This window comes from Clarias gariepinus, chromosome 26 (genome assembly GCF_024256425.1).
Source record: "Clarias gariepinus isolate MV-2021 ecotype Netherlands chromosome 26, CGAR_prim_01v2, whole genome shotgun sequence".
In the NCBI taxonomy this organism is placed as follows: Eukaryota; Metazoa; Chordata; class Actinopteri; order Siluriformes; family Clariidae; genus Clarias; species Clarias gariepinus.
In genome coordinates this window covers 20,167,849-20,195,109 of record NC_071125.1, presented here as the reverse complement: position 1 = coordinate 20,195,109, position 27,261 = coordinate 20,167,849, and the positions used below count along the sequence as shown (strand labels likewise).

The following is a 27,261-nucleotide window of genomic DNA, read 5'->3' as shown; positions in this document are numbered from 1 at the left end:
CGCTAGTGCGAGCAACGCCGAGAGGCTCGCAGGATCATTTATATCGACTGCACACAGCAAGGGTACTTAAGGTTACAGCAACAGAATGCCTTGCCTGAGGAAGCACCTAAATTCTTATTCCTGATAAAAAAAATTTTTTTAAAGTTTGTTAGAGAAGCAGCTGCGGAGGAAAGGACCCGAGTCTCGACTCTAGTATGTGTACACGGTGTCTCAAAGAGACATGAATAAATGAAAGTAGTAGACGTTGATCAGCGGGGACTTTTTTTTTTCTCTCTCTCCTTTCATGCACCACAGATTGTAAAGTGAGCGACGGAGAGTACGGTGGGATGGATAAAGGAGGAAACATGAACGAAAGTGATACAATTAATCAGACGGTGTTGATTAATTAATTAGTAAGGAGCTCGCTTTAATGTGTTGGTTTCTAAAGTCACATTTTATCCAGAAGTCTGTTTTGGTTTAAGGAGGAAGTCTTCAGGGTGCGATCTTTGGAACAAAGATAAAGCTGTAGAATTTAATTGTTTTTCTATGACTGCATTTTATTTCCAACCAGTGAAAGAAGTTAGCAGCAGTAGCTGGTCATTTAAGATGAGGCTGAAGTTTGAGATCTAATGTGTTTATGATCATCTGCTCCGCTTAAGCTTTACTCACTCCAGTTTTTAGACATTGAAGGCAGTTAATGTAATAAAGATCGATTCAGCGATGTATTGCGATTTCTTTGTTTGTTTGGTATCGCCACACCGAAAAACAAATTAAAAGCAAATTTTTTATTTGTATAACTTTGCATTCAAGGTGGTAAATGTTGCAGTTCCTCTGTTATCCTACAGGTGGTGTACTTTAAACTTTCACACATTGAGCAAATTGAATTGGCACTTGGAAATCGTAATAATCTCGTACCCCTGGTGATTCCCATCCCTACTTTGTAAACCAAGTGATTATGACCTTTTAAAAATCCCAGCAGGGAAACCAAAAAACTGAGATGCAGGAGAAGAAAAAAACAAATCTATACATTTTAGTTACATTTTGTTTGTTTTAAATTCTCGTTCAATTAATTAGTTTTTGCTTGACAATTTAATTTTATTTCTCTTTAACAAAAATCCAATCCCAAACCTCCATCTTCTGTAAATACCCGCTTGTGCAAGATTAGTTTGTCAGTTGGTGCAGCAGCGCCACCTGCTGAAATGGAGTGCGGCGCAGAATGTTGGAAGGGGAAAAAAGATTAATGCTTTGTATAGGACGTGACGAGTGACAGCGTGTTAGATTGTTATTAGAACTTTAGATAGTTTAAGAAGTTTTGAATACAATGAAACCTTGAATTATGATCTGCATGTTTTACAAGACAAGCTAAAATTTTCAGTAAATTTTAACTTTAAAAAGGTGGCAAAAGCAAATGTCATTAGAGATTGTCCTTGTTAAAGTAACACAATAAAAGAAGATTCCAGTGATTTCATTTGTGTCTGTGGAAAAAGTCATCCCCCACACCTCCTCCTCCTCCACTCGTCTCACACCAGTCATGATTCTTTTGAAAGGTGAAGCGCAGGTTAATATGCCTTATTTTTCCACTTTATATTTTGTATTAATTATTTTTAGATAAATATTTTTGGGTTGTGCAACAAATCATTGGAGTTTCCAATGTACAAGTTTTTCCAGAATTAATTATGCTTGCAATCCAATGTTTAACTGTAATTTAAAACCTGTAAAAAGTACAGCTGTTGAGATGAACTGGACAGTAAACTTTATTGCTATTGAGTCGAATTGAGTCGGAAACTAGAGCTAATGGAAAAATGTCTGGTTTGAACGTTTTGAAATTCCAGTCGAAACATTAATTCGAATCAATCAGGAAAAATGTGTGTGTTCGTGTAATATTCACACTGTCTGTGTCTCACTCTTTGTCTCTTTACATTTACATTTAGGCATTTTGGCAGACGCTCTTATCCAGAGCGACTTACATTTTTATCTCGTTACACATCTGAGCAATTGAGGGTTAAGGGCCTTGCTCAAGGGCCCAACAGTGGCAACTTGGTGGTTGAGGGGTTTGAACCTGGGATCTTCCGAACCGTAGTCCAATGCCTTAACCACTGAGCTACCCCTGACCCCCTCTTTACTGTTTAGTTTAATCAACATTCTGTGAAAAAAATTTTTATTTAATATTTTAAGTGTGTAGTACATTCTGTTTACAATATCCAATTATATAATATGATTACAAGGCTTTTTAATTATAAAGTATCTTCATTCAGAGTATTCTGAGACTCATGAGTCCTGTACAGAATTGAAGAGAATAGTGAATTGTAGTATTTCACCCTTAACAGCACTGTCTCTCTCTCCCACACTGAGTGTGAGCAGTGAGGACAAAGACACCAGGGCTCATATTTACAAAGCTTCCTAGCTGGGAGTCCTACACTAAAAGTAATTTAGGAAACTTCTCAGAGCAACTCTAAATAAGGAAAGAACAAAAACCTTTATCTTATTGATTATTGATGCTTGTATACTAAGAAATTTTATTTTGTACAATTGCAATAGTAGAAAAACTGATTTAATTACTTGAAAGTTGCACTTTTGGATGGTATGCAGTCAACAATCCAAGAGAGATGGAAGGAAGTAAAACAACAAGACAACCAAATTGGACAGAAGAGCAGTGTTTACTTTTACATTTAATGTTTGGAAAATATTTCTTCTTTTTGCCATTTTGTCCTCTGCTATAAAAACTATTAAACCTCTTAAAAGTCCTTCTTTCTACTCTTAACAATTTTTAACTTAAACTGTTTTTAGGACTAAGATGTTTTGTAAATCATTTTTATCTTTACTAAGATTTAGTCTGAAATTTAAGGTGAAATTCTAAGAAAATGTCATATTTCTAAAAATTTTCATAAAATTTCATCATCAGGTGCAACTTTTGGGCTTAAAAAAGCTTTGTGAATATGGGCCCAGGAGGACAGCACGGTGAGCCTCTCTCATAAACACTACCAGCATTATAAATAACCTGGAGCACTCCTCTAAGCTGTAGTAACACCTTTAGAAAACACTAATGTTTACCATGTTATTAGACGGCCATGGCTTTTTGACGAAGGCAAAACTAGCTCATCTCCTCGAATAAGTGTTGGATAACACGCTCGTCATATGTGACAGAATCTGCGCTTCCTGTTCCTCGACAAGTCTGACTTTTCCTAAAAGTGTCCGCCATTCGAGTTATACTGATAGCGAGTTGAGAGCTCATGAGAGACTGAAAGGTCACAGGATTAATTCCCGTTCAGATTAAACCATTATGTAAGGCCTATCATAGACACACAGCGTGTTCTGGTCTGTTTTTGCGTTTTTCATCAATGTTGGATTCTATCGTATCCTCAATTCCGATTGGTCAGAAGGCGTTCAGTAAGAGAAATGCGCGCGTGTGTGTGTTTACCCTCTCTGCTTAACCAGCTGCTCCTCTTGTGATGCACTGCGCTGCTTTGGCCTGGACCTGCTGTTTGTCTTTCCCCTGAAGATGGAGATGTACCAGACGTGTGTGTATGCGTGTGTGTGTTTCTGTGTGTTGTTTCTGAACGACTAGTGTTCTTTTCCTAATTGATGTATGATGTAAAACATCGGTGACTGCAGGTTGCCCTGCAGGCCGCCAGCTCTGTCAGTTTATTGAATTAACTACAGAGATAAAACTGTCCCTTGTGAGTTCAAGTTCAAGCTAACACCTCTGGGATGCGCGTCACGTTTTTTTTTTTTTTTTTTCCATCCAAGCACAAAGCTGCCTGTTTACGTTCTTCCTGCTTTAAATGTCAAAGCTGCATGGTGAAGTAAAGGGGAGCATGAGGAGAGAGAGAGAGAGAGAGAGAGACACTCTCATTTCATTCAGTTTACACTTTTTTTGCTTTTTTTTTTTGCTTTTTCTGTGGCAACCATTCGGGATTTCCGCTGCTCAGGTTTAAAGGGTGAATAAATATTTCTCTGGTGTGTTGGAGAGGGTTGTGTTGTACAGAGTGACTTGCACAGGATGACATTTGGAAAAGAAATGAGAATTCAGTGATGTTTGGTATCAGTTTAGATAGAGTTAAGACTGTGAGAGAGAGAGAGAAAGAGAGAGAGAGAGAGAGAAGTAGATTCTCTTTGGCAGGTTTGACAGTAAAACATCTTATAGGTTTGACAGTGAAGCTCGACTGTTTTGTCTAACTACTCAATCCACCTGGGCACTAACCGCTCATTTTATAAATCGCATGAAAATTAAACAAATGCGTTTAATCTGATTATTTGACTTTCATTTTCACCAAAAGACAAATCTTTTTGTTTTGATGTTTAAAAAGGGGTCATTGTGATATTTACTGTGCTGAAATCCTATCGTCTAGAGCAGGCATCACTAAATGGTAGGACCGCGTAACAGAACAGAGCCAATCAATGCAAGTTCATACATAAAGTGTGCGGAAGAAACAGAAGTAAAAGCGTGACACAGCATGGCTTACTTCAAGAAATGGAAAGTAGACTATGAAAACCGAACCTTCAAAGATGAACAGACAGATCAATATACTCAGAGATGGGTAGAGTAGCCAAAAAATTTACTTAAGTAAGAGTAGCTGTTCTTCAAAATAATAACACTTAAGTAGAAGTAAAAAGTAGTCACCCAAAATATTACTCAAGTAAGAGTGAAAAACTATTTGGTGAAAAAACTACTGAGTAACTGTTTAATCATAATGTCTATTTTATTTTTTTTTAAATAAAGAAATTCTATAAGCAGTCAGACAAAATGCTAAAATAATGTACAAATTGTGACATTTCCAAACAATGCATAAAATAAATGAATATTATTTACAAAATAGCAAGATAAGGAATAACAAACACAAATGTCCTAATCTTCCTTTTTTCACAACATAAAGCTTTTGAAATAAATACCTACTGTAGGTACCATATGTATGTTTGAACAGTGTAAACTATTTCCTGTGTAAGATAGACTGTATATTCAGTTGCCCTGCAAATGACTCAGCAGATTTGAATAACATTAGAACATGTGCACAAGAGGTCTCACTTTACCATAAACTGTGTCCAGCAGAACAAATGTAAGAAACCTATATTTTTTTAGCCTCTAGCTTATTTGCCAGTTATACATGTTTAAGATTGCAACATTAAATAAAACAGCTAAACTAACCGTGACATAGTGCTGGGCGATATGACGATATATATCGTGGGGACGATAGAAAAGTGTCTATCGTCCTTTTTCTCTTCTATCGTTTCTATCGTTTCTAACCTAATTTTATCAATTACTAAAGAAAATATTGCATTAAATAGGCTATGACAAATGTATGATAAAGTCTTGTCGCTACGCAATGCATACTCTACCCTTTATATAAGTAATAATCAAGAATAAAAATGAACTTTTTCGCAAAGAAACGTCGTCTTGTGGTTTTGCGACATGACGCTTTACGTTGTTGCGACATGCTTTACGACATGCTTTACGCTAGTTAACTCGTGAGTGCGTAAAGATGGAGACGCAAGAGGTTGAAGATGAATGCCCGGAGTCGCAACAAACTGAACTGCTATGCAGGCAGCAGCCCAAGAAGTACTTTTATCGAAACTTGGGGGTACGTCAGTGATTTGGTTGCGTTTTGGCTTCAAGAGCTCTGACACGGAGCAGAAGACGGTCATGTGCAAACTCTGCCAAAAGACTGTTTCCGTGCCAGACGCGAAACTTGAAATGGTTGTGCACTTTAATTTTTTTTTAAAATAAAGTTTATTTTGATAATACTATTTAAATAACTATGATGTGGATAAAAAAATGTGAAGGCTACTGTAGCTCTACCTCCACCACATCTGTCAGTTGATAGATTTATATTGCTAAACTAAAATGTATTTTTCTCATTTGTGACAGTTCAGTTAAATGTCACTTCAAAATAAAGTTGCAAAAAAAAGTATGCAATGATATTTTTGTTAAACTTTTTAGAGAATAACTGAAAACGTACTTTATTGTGGGCGGTATATCGTGATATATATCGTTATCGTGATATAAAATAATCCATATCGTGATATATGATTTTTCCATATCGCCCAGAACTACCGTGACATGTTCGGCATCGCCGTCTATCACTGCTGAAGACACGGCTGATTGGTCAAACAGAGTCATGTGATTATTGTTGCTACGCCTGATTGGTGGAAAACAGTCACGTGGTAGATCCACCGGCTAAAAACTTATTATCTAAAGTCTCGAATTATCTAAAGAATATCTAAAGTGTTGAATATATGGTTAGAAAAGTAACGAGTCAAGTGTAGCTGAATGTAACAGAGTAAGAGTACCGTTTCTTCTTCACAAATATACTCAAGTAAAAGTAAAAAGTATGGTGCAGTAAAACTACTCATAAAAGTAATTAAAAAAAAAGGTATTTAAGTAAATGTAACTCTTTATTACCCACCTCTGAATATACTGTATGTTTATTTTTTTGTGAGAAGTTTAATATCAGTTTGTCTCATAAGTTTCAAAACCGTGGCGATAATAAAAAGCAGGATTATAAAGTGAACACGAGTCGTTAGACCAGGCGTATCCGCAGCAGTCTAACGTGAAAGCATGTACGATACCTGAACTGAGAGCCCAGTGTGACGGAGCACCCAGAGTCCTACCACATTTATTTACAGCCAAGCAGCGTGCAAATAAACATTCACTAAAGATTCCGTAAAAATACAAGGAAATATATGCGGCCATCAAAGTTCAAACTCTTAAGTTCAACGTAGTTACTGAATGACAATGAATGTTATTAAAATGCTGTTGAAATTTTAAATTGCTCATTTTTATAGACTTACAATTGAATCCTAACACAAACATGAACTTCAGACCTTGGTTCGAAGGAATTTCTATGGACCCGACTTTTTTAATTCAGCGCTCCTGGTCTAGAGTTTTTGAGCCAAGAAACAGTTTCTGACAACAATGCTTTAATTAAGCAATATCACACAAGAGGGAGTGCTGTATTGCTAGATATAGCACTGCTCTGACGCGCCCTCGTGCCTACAACCGTGTCACAGCCGTGCTATATCCAGCAATACAACATGACCTCGAGTGTGAGATCGCTTTTATACAGATTGATTTGTTATCATAATCAGTTATTAACACCACTAACATTCGTCGCACCTGGTGGTATTAACTAACCGCGCAAAGTAGAAGTTTTAAATTCTATTCTTACTGGTACTGTTTGTACTGTACTGTAAAGTTCGTAAATTATTCTTTATACAGTGGCATGAAAAAGTATTTGCCCCCAATCGTCCCAATTTGTATTTATTTCTATTTTGTGTATTTGTGACATATAAGTGATTATTGTGATCGTCAAACAAATTGTATAATATAATACAGTTTGTGCACACATTACATAAAAACTATTGAACAAATGTTTTATTCAGTTTTCAAATGTGTATTTGGCTGAGCTTAAGGTAACATATTTACTTTGTTTCATCACAGTCGGCCCACGGAAAGAAAAGATATGCTACTTTGAAATTTAAATAGAAAACGCCAGTATATCATAAAAATATCGACCTTGGAAAAAAAATCATTAGTTCATCTCAAAGTTCAACAGATGGCCCGATCCTTTTTTTTAAATACACACACGCTTATGAGTGTGCGATTAAATTCCATGTGAACAAAGTCGCAGGAACATTTAGTAAATAATAATAAAAAAATAGTAAATAATAAAATAAACAATTTCAAATTTAAATAAAAAATGCCAGTATATCATAAAAATATCGACCTTGGAAAAAATCATTAGTTCATCTCTAAGTTCAACAGATGGCGCTATACATTTTTTAAATACACACCCTTATGGGTGAGCAATTAAATTCCATGTGAACAAAGTCGCAGCAACATTTAGTAAATAATATAATAACGTATACAAACCCTGAGACAATAAAACCGCCCTTTAAAATTTTTTACATTTTCTTATCATTGAAACAATTATTCATGTACATCATGAGGAAAATACCGTATACACGTTTAGCATCGGCTAAAAGAAGAAAACAAGTTTAAATTTACAGACACAGGAATATGATACGGTTTAGCAGTGACACTTCGATTGAGCAGCGATATGATTATTTCTTTTTTTTCCACTTTAGGACAGACGGCTTTGACAGGTAACGGAATATAAAGCGATGTGCTGGTCATTTGTTATAGTTTTTATTTTCCTGTTATCAGTCATGTTGCGAACACGGCCTTGAAGAGCTCTTCAAGCCATGGTTAAAAATGTTAAACTCATACTGTTGTGTGTGTGTGTGTGTGCGCGCGCGCGCGTGTGTGTGTCTGTGTGTGTGTGTGTTGTTTTCTATGAGTTAGCTGTGTGTGCTAGAGAGCCGCCAAGGCTGTAGTGTGTGTGTGTGTGTGTGTGTGTAGGGGGAGAAAGTTTTGGTTTCCCCTGCAACTCAAAGCCAGTGGTTTATATAGAGGGATCACTTCAGTTTAAGAAAGGATTGCAAACTGGTGTTTAATTCAAGTTTTTGTTATCCTCTAACTGTCCTAGCTACGTGCCCTTTGTGCAACTTCCTTCCAAATTTTATTACTATTCAACCCGTCTCGAAACACATTTAATGAGCGGTCACAAGGTGAAATCATACTCATAATCATGCTAATCTTTTTTTTTTATATATTTCGCTCGAACAATCAGTAATCATATGGGGTACCGAGGGAATATTATAGCAATAATCTGAGGAATCGTTTGAAGAATCGTTTGGATTTGTTGCTGTTTCATGTTATAATCAAATCATGTGTGATTTGTAATAATTGCAAAGGTCTCCTGTGATTTAATCCTGTTTAAATCGGTCATGTCTGTAATTTATAAAGTAAAATATTCCTCCGCCAATTCCCTACCATATTTCGCAGAACACTGAGGTGATAATACAGATAACACCTGTGATAATATTAGTACCGTGCGAATCAGCATGTCTGTGATTTAGCGGGGTCGTATATCAGCTTTTTAAGGTTTTTGAAAAGTGCACTGTGCCTTTTTATCCATCTTCCGCTAAGAATGGAGGCTGCGTTGGAGTGCTTTGAAAGTATTTTGGGTGTCATATCGCCCATACACACCATGCAACAATACAATGTGCAGAAAGAGAAAGCTAAAAACCATCAAAAACCTTTGCAGAAAAAGGCGAGAGCAAAAAAAGACTAGTTAGATGGAGGTGGATGACATGTAAGTATAGCAGCATACGGTAAAGAACACTTCACTGTTTATATTATACAGTTAGAGCCCCACGCAAACATCACGCCTTGACATCATATCCGGTTGATAAGTCAGTAAATGCGAATTAAATTCGCAGGTTTCGCTTATCCCGTGTGAAAGCGCCACGCGAAATCCAAATGTGGGGAGGGTAATTTCTAAATCACACAAGGTCACATAAGATAATACTAATCCCGTGCAACTAGGGCTTTAGTACTGTAAGTCAATAAATAGGAAGATCTCACTCAGTTAAAGGACCTGAAGAAACATATCACAGATGTTATAAGAATTGGTTGAGGCATCAATAGAAGAATCATTTGGGGATTTTTTGGGGGAGTATTTGTTGCTGTACTGATAAAAAAAAAAGAGAAGATTTTAATTTAAGGATCAAGGATTCAAACCTTCAGTCCCTTGATTTTAATTCATTTGGAATCATTTAAGGGAGCATTTACCGAGTCGTTTGAGGAATCATTTGAGGAACCATTTTGAATTTCTTGCTGTACTGTGTCATAACTGAGTCAAGAAAGAAGATCTCATTTTACAGAAATGGTCTAAAAATTGTTTTAAAGAACCATTTAAGGAATCATTTGAGGATTTATTTAAGTTTCTTGCTGCACCATGTCATACCTATGTCAAGAAAAAAAAAAATCTAATTTCGGGGGAAAAGTGAAATGTATCATGTAAGTTATAGGTATCGTTTGAGGAACCGTTTGAGAAATCATGTGGCTTTGTTGCTGTACTGTGTCATACCTAAATAAAAGAATGAGAAGATACTAATTCAAGGCACAAAAAATACATTTCTTGTACATAAAGGAATAGTCTGAAGAATCATTTAAAGAATCGTTTAGGGAATCATTTGAAATTCTCTCATCAAGTAATAAGACGTACATGATACGTTTGGTCAGCTCCTCAAAAAGAGAACATTATGAATGGTATGAAGAATCATTTGAGCAATCAGATTATCTAAAGTGACTTCAGTGTGAGGCAGAAAGACAAAGAACACAGTTGTTGTAGTTGTGGTAATATTAAAACCTGGTTTATACCCTTTTAAGTGCAGTCTTTAAGTCTTTAAGTTTTGAGAAAACCTGTGCTGAGGATCTAAGTAGTAAACAGCAATAAGTTTAATTATTTATTTGTTTGTTTTAAATGAAGATGATGTTAGATTTTCTTCTTTACTTACATCACATGGTCTATTGAGAAAGCTTTGTATTCAGCGTATCCCATTTTACTAGTTAAACACGATCCAAGCACATAAGGTAGTTAGCGATAAGAGTTCAACGTCTCTAAACACTGATAATTCAGCGTCAGTGCGGCGACATAAAAACAAGCAAAGCAGCTGAGTTTTTATTGGATTTTAACGAGTAGCACTCAGAAACAGCTGCAGTGCGAAACCGAGAAAACTGAAAGTAGTGCTAGTCTCCGGTACAAGCTCAATAAAACCAATCCGAGGCACTTGATTTGGTAAGGAATGAGGTTTCTTCGCTATAGAAAATGCAGCTAAAGTGACAGATTCCTTACGAGATCAGTGTGCTTGAGAAGGAGGCGGTGTGGGACGTCTGAGCTCCAGCCCTCGGATCTTTTACAAACAGATACTGGCCACCGGTCACTGTGGGTGCGGCCAGATAGAGGTGTGTAAGAGAGGGTGGGAGACACAACAACAGGATATTGCTGCAGTACACAACATGTGCAACATGATGCACAGACCAGCAAACAAACCACCAGAAAAACAGTCGAAGCATATCAGTTTACATGAAATATGAGGAAGGAAATGATATATATATATATATATATATATATATATATATATATATATATATGCTTAATGTTAGAGATTATAAAGAGTTTTTTTTATATTTATATAGTATATTTGCATATGATAACTTATGAAATGTTAATGTTGCAAACTAACCAATTGTGGAAGTACACAAATCTTTAAAAAGTTTGGTTTTTACTTATTACAAAAAAAAAAAAGTGTTTGTTTACTTTATTTTATTTTTTTTTACACTTAGATCAGGAAGTAGTAAATCTGTTAAAAATTTGCACTGGTTTAAATCACAAAAGTTGTAAAATCTTCATATTTTATAGATGTTTATTCCTTTATAGAGACTGATTGGAATAGGGCTGAAACAATTCCTCAATTAATTCAGTTACAAAAAATTATCGAGGCAAAATTTTCTGCCTCGTAGCTTCTTTTAATTGATGTTAAAAGCTCGCATTAAGTTTTTTGCGCAATTATTTGTTGGCGGCGCGCTTTTGACAAAGTACGCTTCCGGATGCAAGCCGCCAGTAAACCCCAACAAGGAGAAGCGCTTACGTCACCCAAAAAGTGGAAGGAGACGCAAACAGTTAGCTGTGTATTGATTTGATGGAGCGTTCTGTTGCGGGCTGCAAAATGGAAAGGGAGCGGTAAAAATATCAGCGGGACAAGAGAAAAAGAAAACAGCAAGAGAAAACGACAGAAATTGTCAGTAAAGGCTTGTTATGCCGGAGCCGTAGATTTTGAAATTTTTAGTTTCTAAAGTTTATTTGCACACCTTGTTTTTGTATAATTATTTATTTCAATGTGTGCCTTAGTTTTTTTTGATCCTTAAAGTCATTTGAAATACCTTTTTTTTTTTTTTTGGTTTTTGCATCTGAGAAAAGGCTTTAAAATGAGAATGTATGACACTGTTATGCACTTAATTAATCTCAGTCAACTTTAAGCTACTCCTTGCATTGTGAATAATGGCAATCTTAATTTTTGATTTTTCTAAAAAGAAAACTAATTAATCTTTGTTTCTCTTATAAATTTTACATTGCTGTTTAATTAAGCAAAATGTCGTTATTTGATTAATCAATTAAATGTTTGATAGAATACTCGATTACTAAAATATTCGATAGCTACAAGCTTAGATTGGAAGTAGCTAATTTTTCTTAAATGTTGTAGTTAAAAAATGTAAATTATAAAATGGATTTATTTAATAATTATACAAATAGTTTTATACCGATGGAAGTAATTAATTTGATATTGACGTTTTATACCAGTTTATTTAAAATATTAATAGTAATTGATAGTAATATTAATAGTTTTTTAACAAAATGTTATTGAATAAAAAATTGTTTTTAAAATATGAAAATTTGTAAAATAATGACATATTTACTGATATGGAAAATAATGTGAAGCAGCCGGTGTAAATTTTTTTACTGTTTTAAATATTAACATTTTTTAAATGTTAAAATTTGTACCATTTGTTCATTTATTTATTTATTTGCAATCTCTGATTAAAGTATTGGAATCTGTTTTTAATGAACACTAATGATTGTCTGCCATTTGTTAGCAAATTAGCATACTGTTTATTATATATTGTGTATAAGAGGTGTGTGTTCATGTATCATGATACAATATTTTTGTCATATCGTTCATCTCTATCCTTGGGTAATACGCATCTTGACATTGGACCACGCCCAGCTACTGTTTTGTTCAAGCGTTTTACATCGATTTCGTTTTCCCGTTTTGAAACCGAGTTATTCGCATCCTTCCCTCGCCGCTTCTGTCTCTTCACACCTCTCTCCATGAATCCGTGTCTCGAGCCGCTGTTTGAGCTTCAGCAGAAACGCTCTCAGCATAAACACACAGCGTGAGCCGAAACATCGGCGTAGAATCGTAAACGCTTTCTCTCCGTGTCATGTCTCATGTCTGTTATCTTGGTTAAGGTGTTCTATTTCACACTTCATGGTTTTACATCGAGGATGTTCGCAAATATGAAATGAACAGATCAGGAAGAGATTGTCTTGTGATGGGGGGGGATTTCTTGAGTGCTGTTGCTTTGCTAATTGTAAAAGTTTTATTTATTTTTTGACATGTTGCTGATCCTGTTTCCGTCTTGTTTTTTGTCTTTCGCAGAGGAAATAAAAGCAGAGTCGGAGAAATTAAGGTGAGCAAATGTTTACTGACAAAAAAATGTGGATGTTGAATTGAATTTTTTTCCCCTTTAACTACATCACTGTAATGTAGCATCCTTGCTTCACCGTGTGCTTTCCTTCCTTTTTTGACTCACATATTGTCATATTTTCTCTCTGCGTTTAAATACTTCTTTCTCTTGCTTTAACTTGTAACTTTTTAAAATCTTTTTAAAAGAGCCGGGACGAGCTACAGCTGTTGTCCTGGTGATCTTGCTAAAACTTCATGTACAACTATTAAAAACATGACAAGACAAATCCTTCTATCGTCCAAGTTAATAAATAACGCTAAAGAGAGGGAGGGAGGACCGCAGGGTTGCCCAGTGCAAGGCTGTGTCCTCTTTCCCTCCTTTCCTGATTCCCCCTCTCTTCCCCATTATTTTCTCTCTATTACATCTCTCTCTCTCTCTCTCTCTCTCTCTCTCTCTCTCTCTCTCGCTCTTCCTATTCTTCTCATTCTCCTCCTCAGACTCACGATTCAACCCCTCCTTCCCTTCCCTTCCCTTCCCTTCCCCATCCAGCGTTTCATTCTGTAAAGATTGTCTCTCCGCTTGACTGCGCCAGCCCGGACCGACGATGAGGTCGATTTCGATTTCATTTTCTTTTCTCGTTTAGCTCCCCTGCTGGAGATAGCAAGTCGAGTTCCAGTACCCTGCCTCCCATAAAATCCAAGACCACGTTCATCGAAGCGGATAAGTACTTCCTGCCGTTTGAGTTAGCCTGTCAGTCCAAATGTCCCCGCATCGTCAGCACATCGCTAGATTGTTTACAGGTCAGTGACATCCACAGAGATTCTGGTATCACCTCTAGTGTGGTGGATTTATGCTTACATCGCCTTATGTAACTGTGTAACAGACCAAAAAAAAACATTTCAGTGTCACATTTCTATAGATTTCCATTAAACACTTTGGAGTGTTTGGGTTTTAATGCGGTTATACAATCAACCAATAACGATATGAAATAAGATGAGAACTCTTTCAAGCTGACATGATTATTTCAGAAAAGATCAATAAGAGATTTTGATGTTTGATGAGAGCATTAATTTAATAAGAGTGCTTGACCTATATTTATTATTTGCTTTTATGATTTCACTGCTGCCACGTCATTGAGTGATTAGATAATCAGTAATCTGAATGTATGATGTAATCTACCGAGCCACTAGATATTGCTTATACTTTTTTATTTTTTGTGCTTTTTTTGTTTTTGTTTTAAGCATGTTTGTTTTTCTGATTCCATAGAAACTCATAGCTTATGGTCACCTGACGGGCAGCGCCCCAGATAACACCGCCCCGGGGAAGAAACTCATCGACCGGATCATCGAGACCATCTGTGGCTGTTTCCAGGGACCGCAGACCGACGAGGGAGTCCAGCTTCAGATCATAAAGGTCTAACCGGGTCTTCTTTTAGAAGTGGAGGGTTAAAAAATACATATATATGTAAAACGATGCGCAGATTTATGAGTTTAATAATCTCAACATGGAAAAGGTGGAAAACCACGTTGGGGATATAACGTTTGAGAATGAGGCTTAAATTCAGAATTCAGATATTGGATTAGAAACGGGATTACATTGCTCAGTGCTTTCATTCATTTTATTTTAAGTCCATTTTGGTTTTAACAATCTTTGACAAAAATCTGGATTTAAATCAGAGAATTGTTCTGAAAGACTATGACATGTTCACATCGGTGTACAAGCGTAGGCTCAGATAGGAAAACAAACCGATTAAAATCCCATATCGGGGTGGAAAAAAAACACATCAGTTCTAATATGAGCTCAGCAGGAAATCTCGACAAATGCACTGCTAGTTGCAAAACTTTGCATCACCACCAAAAGAAAACACACCCACAATACAAGGTATTTCCTGTTATCAATTCAAAACATTGTTCCATCCTCATTAGAGTTTTTTATTTTTTTTCCTCTCTTAAAGTTAATAAGCTTGTTACTGAGAAACCGGACAGCTTAAGACTTAAAGATTTTTTTTTTTGCCTGGTGGAAAATCTTTATCAAAATGAACTGAATCATTAAATCAAGCCTGAATCGATTAATCTAACATTAGTAGTGGGTTAAGTCGAATTGAATTGTTAGCAATTTATCATCATAACCATATCAGTTGTGTCTGTATGCATACATGGAGAGAAAGAGATTTGCACGTGAGTTGGGCAGTCTAGTGAGAGCAGATTGAAGTGTGTGAGGATGAGGAGAATGTAAGAACAGATGATTAGGTATTCTGTTATGCTCCAGTGGATTTAAAGGGTGGACAGGGTGATGAGAGTAAAGCAGGGGCTCCAGCAGGTTTAGCTATGATGGCAGAAAGAGCCAGTCACATCACTGGAATCTTATACGTGGGTGCACACACACACACAAACATACACACACGCCTTGTGTTTTAATAAAAACTGGCCAAACCTGAAACTCTGACTTTGATTTACTAACACATTTGCGCAATGTTACTTGGTCTAGACACACGTTACCTTTTAATTGTTTGGGTTAGGAACGAGGAATGAAGTCTAGAACTATACAGGATTTACATTCTTAATGGAAATAGAAAAAAAGCAGAACAACCAGTTAAAAAAAAACTACACTAATTAACAGTATACACAGTCCTTCTAGTTTGAAATAATTAGCTTAGTCCAAGTCAAGATTTTTTCATTAAAAAATATTTCTGGTCCAAGCCACCCACCTGCCTTGTAATGTGAGCAATAAAAGGGACACAAGTGATTGATGAAGGGGTGACCTTGGTGTGGAGAAGCTGCTGCCGGTGAATTGGCTAAAGCTGCTAATTGAAAGCTGAGGATTGCTTCAAACATTACGTCAGTTGTAGTTATGCAAGTTAATCTGGTGCTTCTTTAAAGGGACGGAGAGTTTGGAGGATCTACATTAAAGTTGGCCTTTAATCAAAATGTGTGTAAGTACATTAGCATAAGTTTTCCTGCTCTGCACACGGTTATACTGTATAGTTTGGCACCTGGAACAAGAGTACAGGGTACAGTAATCAGGATTAAATTCCACAATGAAGTTCCTGCAATCGAGTTGGGAATTTTCAGTGGTACAAATTAAACTCTTTTCTTTTACCACTAGCCTATTTTTAAAAAATTGATTTTGGAGTCTTGTCATGATACGTCATCGAAACTTTTTTTCCTCAATCTCTAACTTATCTGCAGTTCAATTTTGATCTAAGAGATTAAAAAAAACACCTAACTATACCTTTAACTTGTGTTATTTAAAGATACAGGTTTGTCCCTGACTTATGAACATTTATGTTATGAATTTCTGCAGGTACGAACAGACCGCGGTTCTACAAACATTCGTAGATGCGAACAAATCACGGAAGTATCTCACGTGTATTGTTAAAAAAATAGACAGTGTCGTGCACCAGATACCGATATTTACATTTATATTCAGTATTTTCTGTGTGGAGCGGCACGGTGGTGGTGTGGTTAGCACTGTCGCCTTGCACCTCCTGGGTCCAGGTTCGATTCCCGGGCAGGCTCGATTCTCGTCTCTGTGTGCATGAAGTTTGCATGGTCCCCCTGTGCTTAGTGGGTTTCCTCCAGGTACACCGGTTTTCTCCCACAGTCCAAAGATATGCAGGTTAGGCTAAGTGGTGTTCCCAAATTGCCCGTAGTGTGTGTGCCCTGCGATGGATTGGCACCCTGTCCCGGTTGTACACAGGAGAATCAGAAGGCGGTTAGTCCGGAACCACGATGATAGAAAATGTTTGTTCTTTAAAGCTGTCCTGATGGAGAATAATCCTAATTTTGGAAAATCCTCAACAAAACAAAGTTTACAGTCCAATACAGTGGAAAACAGGTTTGAGACAAAATGGCGTCCCTTGCAATTTAAAGGCGCATATGTGAGATTAAGTACTCCTTAGGCGTGTTTAAAAAGGCTTATAATCGGTTACAGTTCTTGGCCACATGAAAGCAGTGTGGTGAAGGGGGACAGATGCACAGCTCAGATTTAGCCAAGTGGATTGGTATCCTTTACATTGTATTTTCGTGTCAAAGGTGTACAAGACTCAATTTGTCGGACTTAAGAACAAATCTGACTTACAAACCTGCTCCCTAAACAAAACTTTTTTGTAAGTCAGGAACTTGCTGTACTAACTAATGTAATATTTAGGAAGCTGTGTTCTTTTCCACCTTAGCTACTTCTTTATGTTTTAGCACACAAGAGCTTCTCATTTTGAAAATGCAATCCGGCATTAAACACCCCTTCAGGGAAAAAAGGCATAAAAAAAACAAAAGGTCCAAACATTATGAAAAAGTCATTGAGATTAAATTAGCGTGATAGTCGACAGGACCTAATTAGAATAGGTGGCCACTGATAACATCTTTGTAATGTTTTATCCAGTTACATACGCTTATGAAATGTAGTAGAACTGTTGATATCTGTATATTTGTTATTTTAAATAATAAGCAGTAAGTCTTTTTTTTGGTAGATGAATATTATCTATCGCGTCTTTCTTATCGATGGTCCCTTCATCTCCAGGCTTTGCTGACAGCGGTGACGTCCCAGCACATCGAGATCCATGAGGGCACGGTGCTGCAGGCTGTCCGGACGTGCTACAACATCTACCTGGCCAGCAAGAACCTCATCAACCAGACGACGGCCAAAGCCACCCTCACCCAGATGCTTAACGTCATCTTCGCCCGCATGGAGAACCAGGCAGTGAGTCGCACCTCAGACCCTGTCAGTCGAAATATACGCCGCCACACGGCCTTAATCTAACTTCTTCTTTCTTCTCGATTGATGCCTCCTCCTCCTTCTCCTCTTTCTATTTCTCCTTCTTCTCCTGCTCTTCCTTTTCGAACCCTAGCTTACAAATCACAAGATCAGTTGGTCTATGGCATCCAGAAAGCGTGACCGTCAGGTAAAGAGCGTGAGGGTCTGCCTTGAGTTTGCTTGATCTGAATTATTCTAATTTTTTTTCCTAAACGTGTGCATCTGCTTCATCTCTCTCTCTCTCTCTCTCTCTTGTCCATTTTCTCTCTCTTTCTGTTTTTATCTAATGTGTGCTTGCTGTGTCCTTTTTGTGCCTGCAGTGCCTCTCTCTACAATGTTTGATATTTGAAGTGTACGGATGTACTGTACCTCTGAAGTGTGTTTTTTGAATTTAGACTGCATGTGGGAGACGAGTGACTGTCTTAGGTTCACTGAAATCATGATCACCTCATCATTTCATCCCAGTCCAGTTTTATGATTTATAATAAATAACAAATATTATTGATAATAATAATTACGTTCAGCAGATTCTGTTTCCACACAGAATCAACAGCGTTCACAGCGTCAGATACAACTGTAGAATCCGATCTGCGGTGAAGCTATTGATCCGCGTAATAGTTTTTAGGAAATGAGATCATCACTTGATTGATTTTTTTTTCATAGGTATGTTTACACAAGCTGCTTTTTAGTCGTTGAGATCCGTATCCTGAGATTTAAAGAGGATCGCACGTCCGTCAATAATGTGCAGTAGGATTTCATGTTAACTAAAGTAGAAAGGATGGGGAATGAAATGTGGATGGAAGTATTAAAATGCTTTACACTTAGCTCAAAAAGATATTATTGCAGATAAAGCTTTAACTCAGAGACATTTTTTTTCACATTCTTCTATGTTTCTAGTAAAACATCCAGTGTGTGAATGGAGTCGCTCTCTGAAAGGCAGCATAATAGAGAAAAATGTCACTACAGTTTTAAACCCTCCTGATTTTTCATTTGTCTTACAATCATATTTGTAGCATGTTTAGGTCTTAAGCTTATTGTTTATCACAATCTTCTTCCAATTCGCTAAATGTTTTAACGGTTTCCCTGGAATCACATGACCATAAGAGAGAATGCTCACATGCGCTTATCTGAGACGATTTAAGTTAGCTAATCCACCTGTGGCATCTCAGGAGAGTTTAAGATCGTCAGAGGAAAACATTAACTGTCCCCTTCGTACTTGATGTCAGAGATATTCATAGTGTTGCTGTGCTTCCTGGTGAGGTTCAGTTTTTATTTGGAATCTCCAGCTCTGACATTTCAGCAGTTGGGAACTAGTTAGGTTGAAGGCACATACAGTAGGGATGCCAATCACCAGTCACCACCGATATATTTTTACAATACATACTGTATGTGCCGTTATAATTCTATAAGTTTTAACATTTTGTAAATATCCTGATTTTGTCATTAAATCTTCCCTGATTTTGTTACAATTTGTTACAATGATTAAATAACTGTAGCCCGTTCCTTGTAACATTTGTTTTCTCACTGAAAACAAAACAAGGGCAACAGTTAAGCAATACAAAAAAGTTCTTCTTCAACTTTAGGTTTAGGTTGGACCTCGCATTTTTTCCTGATAAATCCTGCCTTCTGCATTATGATTGGTTATAAGAATTCAGTCTTGACTATGATTGGTTAGATGAAAAACGATGACTCAATCAATGCTCCTTCCTCAGCCAGAGACCCATTGGGTAAAAGTTCAAAGTAAATACGGGTACAGGACAGTGGTTGAGTTCACAGAGTTACCTAACATAACCTAATGTTACCCTCACGTGGGGCAATTGTGAGCAGAAATAATATATTTATTCAAGAAAGAGAGATACTTTCAGAGCAAGTGTTTCACATATTTACCTTTCGAACAGATTATTAAAGGTTTACGCCACCCCCTTATTATTCCCACTGAGGTGTGTACATGATAGAGTTTAATTTAAAGTATTAGTGGAAGATTAGGGTCCATGTTAACACACCTATTGTGTTTGCTAAACTTCCTCCTTACGCAACATGCTCTTTACATTTTATTTTTGAGGAAATAAGAGCATTTCCACATTGTTCTGGTAAAATATATTTATAGTTTCCTAAAGCGAAAGTGTCTTTGGCTGCTGGTCTGGGAGTATATCCTACACCTCTGCTACGCAATCATACATACAAATTCTGGAGACTACGCATGATTAAAGACTGCAACTTGCCTTTGGAGAATTACCTTTAGGATTGTTCCTGTTTAGAGTCTGCATGTTGAAGCAGTTGAACTAGAAATGAGATCTTTTGCGTGGCCATGAGGTCTTTTGCGTGATCTTTAATACGAGTACGGGAGAGTGGTTGAGTTCACTGTAGGTATTTTAATGATATTGTATCGGCTGGTCAATGGTGATTGGCATCCCTAAATTTAACCCTTTCGAACTGCTTGAAACTGGTTCTTAATTATACAACCAAAATGAAGACGAGCAGTTTTTTTTCTTCTTCCAAATGCAGTAAAAACAAATAGGACAAGAAAAACTGTGGCTCTGATTACATGAACATTACAGAGCAGCGAAGAGCTTTCTTTGAGCTTTGAGGTTTCGGTGCTATTGATCTCAGGGTAATGTAGAGCAACTTCCATTAAACAAACAAACAAAAACAAAAAAACGAACATAAAAGCATTATGTCTTATTTGGTGCATTATATCTTCTGTCATTTCAGAGTAACAGTGTTTAACAGAAGTATTTTTTTCAATGTCAGCCAGCTCAGGGGGCGGGGCTTATTTTCTTTTCATATTGTCACATGACAGATACAGTAACACGTCTTTGGTGCTCATCACTTGTCAATCTGATAGTACTGAGAGACAAGCCAACACCTATATATAAACTCCCGTACTCATATTGAATACACACGGACACAGTTGGGTAAAAAAGTATTTAGTCACTAATTGACACACACCCACTTTAAAAGATGAGAGAGGTCTGTAATTTTCATCATAGGTATACCTCAACTATGGGAGACATAATAAGAAAAGAAAAATCCCGAAAAACACATTGGAGAATAAAAAAAAAAAAATAGCAAATTATGGTGAAAAATAAGTATTTGGTCAATAACAAAATTTCATCTCAAGACTTAGTTATATACCCTTTGTTGGCAATTACAGAGGTCAAATGTTTTCAGCAAGTCTTCACAAGGTTTTCAAACACTGTTGTTGGTTTTCTGGCCCATTCTTGTTGATGTTTTGGGGCTGTCGCTGGGCAACACGGACTTTTAACTCCCTCCAAAGATTTTCTATGGGGTTGATATCTGGAGACTGGCTAGGCCACTCCAGGGCCTTGAAATGCTTCTTACGAAGCCACACCTTCGTTGCCTCGGTGATGTGTTTGGGATCATTGTCATGCTGAAAGACCCAGCCACGTTTCATCTTCAATGCCTTTGCTGATAAAAGAGGGTTTCACTTAAAATCTTACGACACATGGCCCCATTCATTCTTTCCTTTACACGGATCAGTTGTCCTGGTCCCTTTGCAGAAAAACAGCCCCACAGCATGATGTTTCCACCCCCATGCTTTACAGTAGGTTTGGTGTTCTTTGGATGCAACTTAGCATTCTTTCTCCTCCCTAAACGAAGTTCTAGTTCTGGGATTTTTGCTCACAGTCTTTGTGATCATTTTGAACCCACGGCGTGAGATCTTGCATGAAGCCCCAGATCAAGGGAATAATCAGTGGTCTTGTATGTCTTCCATTTTCTAATACTTGCCCCCACAGTTGATTTGTTCACACAAAGCTGCTTACCTATTGCACATTCAGTCTTCCCAGCCTGGTGCAGGTCTACAATTTTGTTTCTGGTGTCCTTTGACAGCTCTTTGGTCTTGGACATAGTGGAGTTTGGAGTGTGACTGTTTGAGGTTGTGGACAGGTGTCTTTTATACTGATAACAGATGCCATTAATACAGGTACCGAGTGGAGGACAGAGGAGCCTCTTAAAGAAGTTGTTACAGGTCCGTGAGAACCAGAAATCTTGTTTTTTTGTAGGTGATCAAATACTTATTTTCCACCATAATTTGCAAATAAATTTTCTGGATTTTCTGGATTTCTTTTTTTCTAATTTTGTCTCCCGTAGTTAAAGTATACCTATGATGAAAATTACAGTCCTCTCTCATCTTTTTAAGTGGGGGAACTTGCACAAATGGTGGCTAACTGAATACTTTTTTGCCCCACTACAAATATATATATAATATAGAAACCAGAGAAAGGTTTTGAACATCCAGGGGTTTGTGTTATGTAGGTTTCTACCTTTTTGCTGAATGTGGCAGAAAATGGATTTTCTCCTGAAGCCAACCCCCAACTGTTTTATTAAATGCACTAATGATAGAAAATTACTTTTATTATTTTATTTTCTTCATTTCTAATTATATAATAAATACACACAACATCCAAAATGTCAGAACTAATAGGATTTGAATTTGTATGGGATGTTGTGTTCCTCCTTAGTTTTATTTTCTATTTTGCAGTAAAAGAATGACATTGACATGAAAGAGATGAAAGTATAGAGAGTTGTTGCTAAGTAATTTCTCAGAGCTTTAATTGGTACCTGATTTTTCAGTCACACTGTATATCATGAAACGCCAAAGCGTCCCAAAATAATATTCTTGACCTTTCCTGTTTGCTCAACTTTGTGACATCACATGCCAAATTAGCTATTTATTAGCTATTCATTGTCTGTTGTGCCAGTATGAGTGAAATCAGTTTTATCGTCAATTGGTGTGTCTCTAGTTCATCGTTTAACAGTAGCAAATTGTATTCAGCATATTTTTGGATTCTACAATCATATTAAATGATTACATAAAAAAATAACAAATAACAAAATAACAAAACAAAACCATGAACCACCCACTCAGTGCCTGTTATCTACATATAACGTGCTGTAATGTTTTTTCAGTTAGCGGATGCTTGTAAAAATGTAAAAAAAATTCCCAAACCACGGAGAGCTTGTACCAAACACGGAGAAACATCTCAAAGATCTCCCTAACATTTTTTTCCTCAGATCTTTAATGTGTAAATATTTTAAAGGACCCTAATATGAATACAATGCCAGTCCCGAGCCTTTTACGAGTGGCAGTAGTTTATAATTCCCGATGGTACAAATGCGTGTCTGAGGCTCAGACACTCGATGTAGGAAGAGGCGGGTGATGGGTCTGGGCTGAACGGAGGCCTCCACGAGCTACACGTTAAACGCTTTCCTTTCGTTCTGCTCTCCACACCGCCAGCACAGTACACTCAAAGTCACACTTCACAGCTAATTATCCCGGCTAGCCCACACAGATGTCACTTTCGGTTTAAAAATATGCATTCTAATTAAAAATAAATATCATCACACGTCTAACACGGGCAAAAAAGACCCATAGGAGGGGGGAAGAAAAAAAAGTTCAGGCATCTTTTCTAGAACAAAGAAGTATATATATGAATAATAATTAAAGTGTGTGCACTTATTTACTTTTGCTACCTAGAGAGCACAACTGGTTTCACGCCTTTGGCTCTGGTTAGGATTTGAGCATTTAGTATGAAGTAAACGCTTTTCTCGTTGCGCTGAAATCTCGTTTCTGTTTCCTTGAGTCAAATCACAGGTTTATATTAGCGGCATGACGGATAAGATGTTCTCATTTCCACGGTAACGATATGCACAGGTACTTGTCAATCAGATGCTTCTTGGAAACAGATGAAAATATATGTGTAGGTTTTTGTAAAGAGACACGTTAGAGCCTCAAGTGTCAGAGCTTTCTAAGGTTTCGGAAACGGGAAAGGCTTCGCATTTTAATGCCATCTGATTTTTCAGTCATTTAAAGAGAGAATTAAGAGCCTGGTTAAGGAACAACTGTTTATAGCAACTTTAATGTAAATGATGACAAGAAATAAATTACTTTATATTAAACATGGTTTAAAAAATAGACATAATTTATTTAAAACATTCAGTTTTATCATACCATTATATTATAGATTTCAGAGTGCTCTGTAAAAATTAATTTAGGTAGTAAAAACAATCCCAGTTTAAAATTTTTTTTAATTGATTCTAAGGAGAATTTTCGCCACCTATGATTGGTTTCAATTAAGAGCCCTTAATTACGCAAGTGTATACATATGTATTATTTATTCTGATTAAGCACGCACTTATTTTGTGTACGTTAATCAGCTGCAAGTGAACACTGCTAATAAAACGCATTTTATTGCATGCAGTTTATTATAGGTAATGTGTGTGTAGTTAGAAATTCATGCAGTTTATTAATAATCTAATAATTTTTTTTAATAATCATTTTGAGGTGATGAATAAATATTAGCAATAATCCACTTAAAGAGAGCATTTCTGTCGTTATTTACTGTTAACCATAGATAAATACGCTTAAAAGCAAAATGGTTTACATTTAATAGCAGTTTAAATCGCAATGTGACAAAATAATAAAATATATATATATATATATTCTTATCATTATTTATTTTTTTGTTTATTTAATTTTGGTGAAATCATGCAGCTTACTCATTATCATCTTCACTGTTTCACAATATATTTTAAAAACCCATCAGTGTTTGAGTGAAGTCAGAATTCCCTCCATCTTTCCATCAGATCAAGCATGACTGCTCTGCTCTTGACCAGTTCACCAGTTTATAGTTGCATGCAATGGACAATGAACATAGACAAAAATGCGTATTTCCTCCCACAGCTCAGTGATAGTAGATCCCAGGCTTATATTTAGTTTTCTTTTTATTACATTTGCTGGAGATGTTTGCTTGCTGCACAGAGAAGTGGATGCTCCACAGCCCAGGGGAATGATAAATACTGTTTACCAGCCGCTAATAGAAATGTGTTTGTGTGTGTCTGTATGTGCGTGTTTAAATAGACCACTTGTGTATTTTCCTGTATGTATGTGTTCAGCTCCAGGAGGCGAAGCAGATGGAGAGGGAAAGGCACAGGCAGCATTCTCCGCTCAGCCAGCAGGAGCCTGAGTCTCCACAGCTCCAGCAGCTCCCAGACACCCCAGCTAAGAACCAGAGCCCGTCAGGTCAGGAGGTCAACGGAGGGTCAGGGGTAGAGGGCGGTACAGCAGAGAGGGAATCCCCCCTCTATGAGAGCCCGGAGCCCGAGAACGGCTCTGACTTTGGTCCTGTGGAGAACGAACAGACGGAGGCGGACCAGGCCACCGCCGCAGAACAGAGTAAAGATCTTTGTGCTAAACTTTGTAGCAGAAAATAAAAATAAAAAAACAATATTCAAACATGATATAAGTTATGTACTTATTCATAATTGAACATTTTTTGTTTGTTTTTGACATGAAAGCCAAAAGGCATTATTTAAATTATTTAGTTCTGTAATTACTGCGTTATAAATCTACAGTAAGTCCCCGACTTACGAACGAGTTCTGTTCCAGGAGCATGTTCGTAAGTCGGATTTGTTCGTAAGTCTGACAAAGTGTGTCTTATACACCTTGACACAAACGTACAATGTAAAGCATAAAAAACAAACGCACAGGTTTTAAATCGGAAACGGCTTCCTGGTGATGTAGCAGGGTCATCTAACCTGGTTTATAGGGAACCTGGAAAGAAGTCAGGGGGGAAGATAATGCTCCATGATGTTTACTGCGCGATTGAACAGATGCTGTTTTGCCTCAGAGCTGTATCAGACTATGTGGCAAGTACGGAGTACACCTCATTAATCAACATTTTGTAGATCCACCTTTAGCAACAATAACTTAAAGAAATTGTTTCCTGTATCAGTTCGTTATATCTCTCACATCATTGTGAAGGAATCTTCTTTTCAACGATTTGGGTATAAATCATGATTCTTGTGTCTTGCTTCAGGGTCTGAGTGTATGGAGGTTGCATGTTCTCCCTTGCTTGGTTGGTTTTTTTCCAAGTACTCCGGTTTCCTCCCACAGTGCAAAGGCATGCAGATTAGGCTACTTGGCGTTCCCAAATTGCCATGTGGTGGATTAGCACCCTTTCAGGGTGTTCTTGTGCCCAGAGTCTCAACGCCTCCGTGACCCTGGGTACAGGATAAAGCGGTATAGACGATGAGTGAGAGTGAGCAAGTATTTATGAGTGAAACCGGAATGGCCTGATTTTCAGCTTGATCGTCCAAGACTGATCAACCTTGGATATAACCGATTCTCTGCCGAGTACACGCGCTTTCGAGGGGTGCAACTGTTCAATATTTTTATGCTGCTACATCATTAAAAGTCCTGCGTGTTAAAAAGCCTCCGATCAATCTTTTTCCTTTTTCACCCTGCGAGCGAATTAGTCTCAACCACACTCATTACACACACTTGCACCAGTCTCAAAACACAGCGAGCACTAATTAGTCTTGAAACACGTTTGTTAGAAGCCATGCGTGCCCACGTTAGAAGCTGCGCACTCCCGCCCACATGCTCACACCTGCTCAACACACGCACAAGACTTAAAATGTGCCTGTTTATTTATAATCCTACAGGTGGTACACGCTAAAGTTTATATTCCACACTATTCACACATTAGCATTAGGAGAAAATTATTGGTTAGCTGGTTTTGATATAATTATTATGACTGAGATACCTGCTGCTAAGTAAAAAATTATGTGCGATTTAATCGTTTTTTTTTTTTTTTTTGTAATTCGATCAATCTTTTCTTGGCTGAGTCAGTTGATCAAATCAGTGATTTAGTTTTGATTTAGAATGGATTCACACTTTTTGTTTTGTATGAGAGATGACGTTAAAAAAAGAAAAAAATCACTAACTTGGGTTAAATGGTACTTTATCGCATGGGATACTTTTAGTAGTTTTTAATTCTATAAAACCTGTAAGATGTATAGTTGCTTAAGACACCACAGACAATAAATGTTAGTGATGTAGAAACAGTTTGGATCGAATCGGCAGGTTAACTCACGTGTGACGAGGTTTCTCTAGTGACGAGAGAAAGCTGACAGAAAATGCTTAACACATGAGTGATATTGTGAGAAACTACAAGCTGTCCATGTTGTGATTTTTGCACACAGTAAAAAAAAAAAAAAGGTCCTAAATAAATATCACTTTATGATAATTTTTTATTTAAATGATTTCTCACACATCTTGTATCTCGTTATAGAAAAGCAATTAATTTGAGGTGGAGCCTATGATCTAAGTAGAATATATTCAGAGTCAAGGCATCGTTTTTCTCTGCAGGCGCGGCCGAGCGAGGCTCACAAGCTCCTGGAGAAGAGGAGAGCCTGAATTACGAGGAGAAAGCTCAGGAAATTGTGCAGAGCATACTGCAGGAAGTGGTCAGCTCTGTGACTGGTGGTGAGCGCTCACACTCTTGGTTTCTATCCCGGAGCAGTTCTTATTAAATTTTCCTTTTTGAAAGTTTCTGATTTTACTCGCAATGCTTTATGCACAGTGAGTGGCGTTTTCATGTTCCTTAATGGATCTTGTTGTGTGTGTTTATTTG

General features: G+C 37.2%; 1 protein-coding gene across 3 annotated transcripts in view; it reads left to right on the top strand.

The window, feature by feature from the left end:
* Positions 1 to 27,261, top strand: part of arfgef1 (ADP-ribosylation factor guanine nucleotide-exchange factor 1 (brefeldin A-inhibited)) — a 64,161-nt gene that overhangs the window by 14,440 nt on the left and 22,460 nt on the right. For 2 of the 3 annotated variants that reach the window (XM_053488170.1, XM_053488169.1), the window contains exons 2-8: positions 13,042 to 13,072; positions 13,713 to 13,869; positions 14,336 to 14,482; positions 17,588 to 17,767; positions 17,916 to 17,969; positions 24,740 to 25,019; positions 26,997 to 27,113. In XM_053488170.1, the coding sequence (XP_053344145.1) occupies positions 13,042 to 13,072; positions 13,713 to 13,869; positions 14,336 to 14,482; positions 17,588 to 17,767; positions 17,916 to 17,969; positions 24,740 to 25,019; positions 26,997 to 27,113 (966 nt within the window). The remainder of the gene's footprint in view (positions 1 to 13,041; positions 13,073 to 13,712; positions 13,870 to 14,335; positions 14,483 to 17,587; positions 17,768 to 17,915; positions 17,970 to 24,739; positions 25,020 to 26,996; positions 27,114 to 27,261) is intronic. The other variant, XM_053488171.1, reaches the window with a different exon arrangement.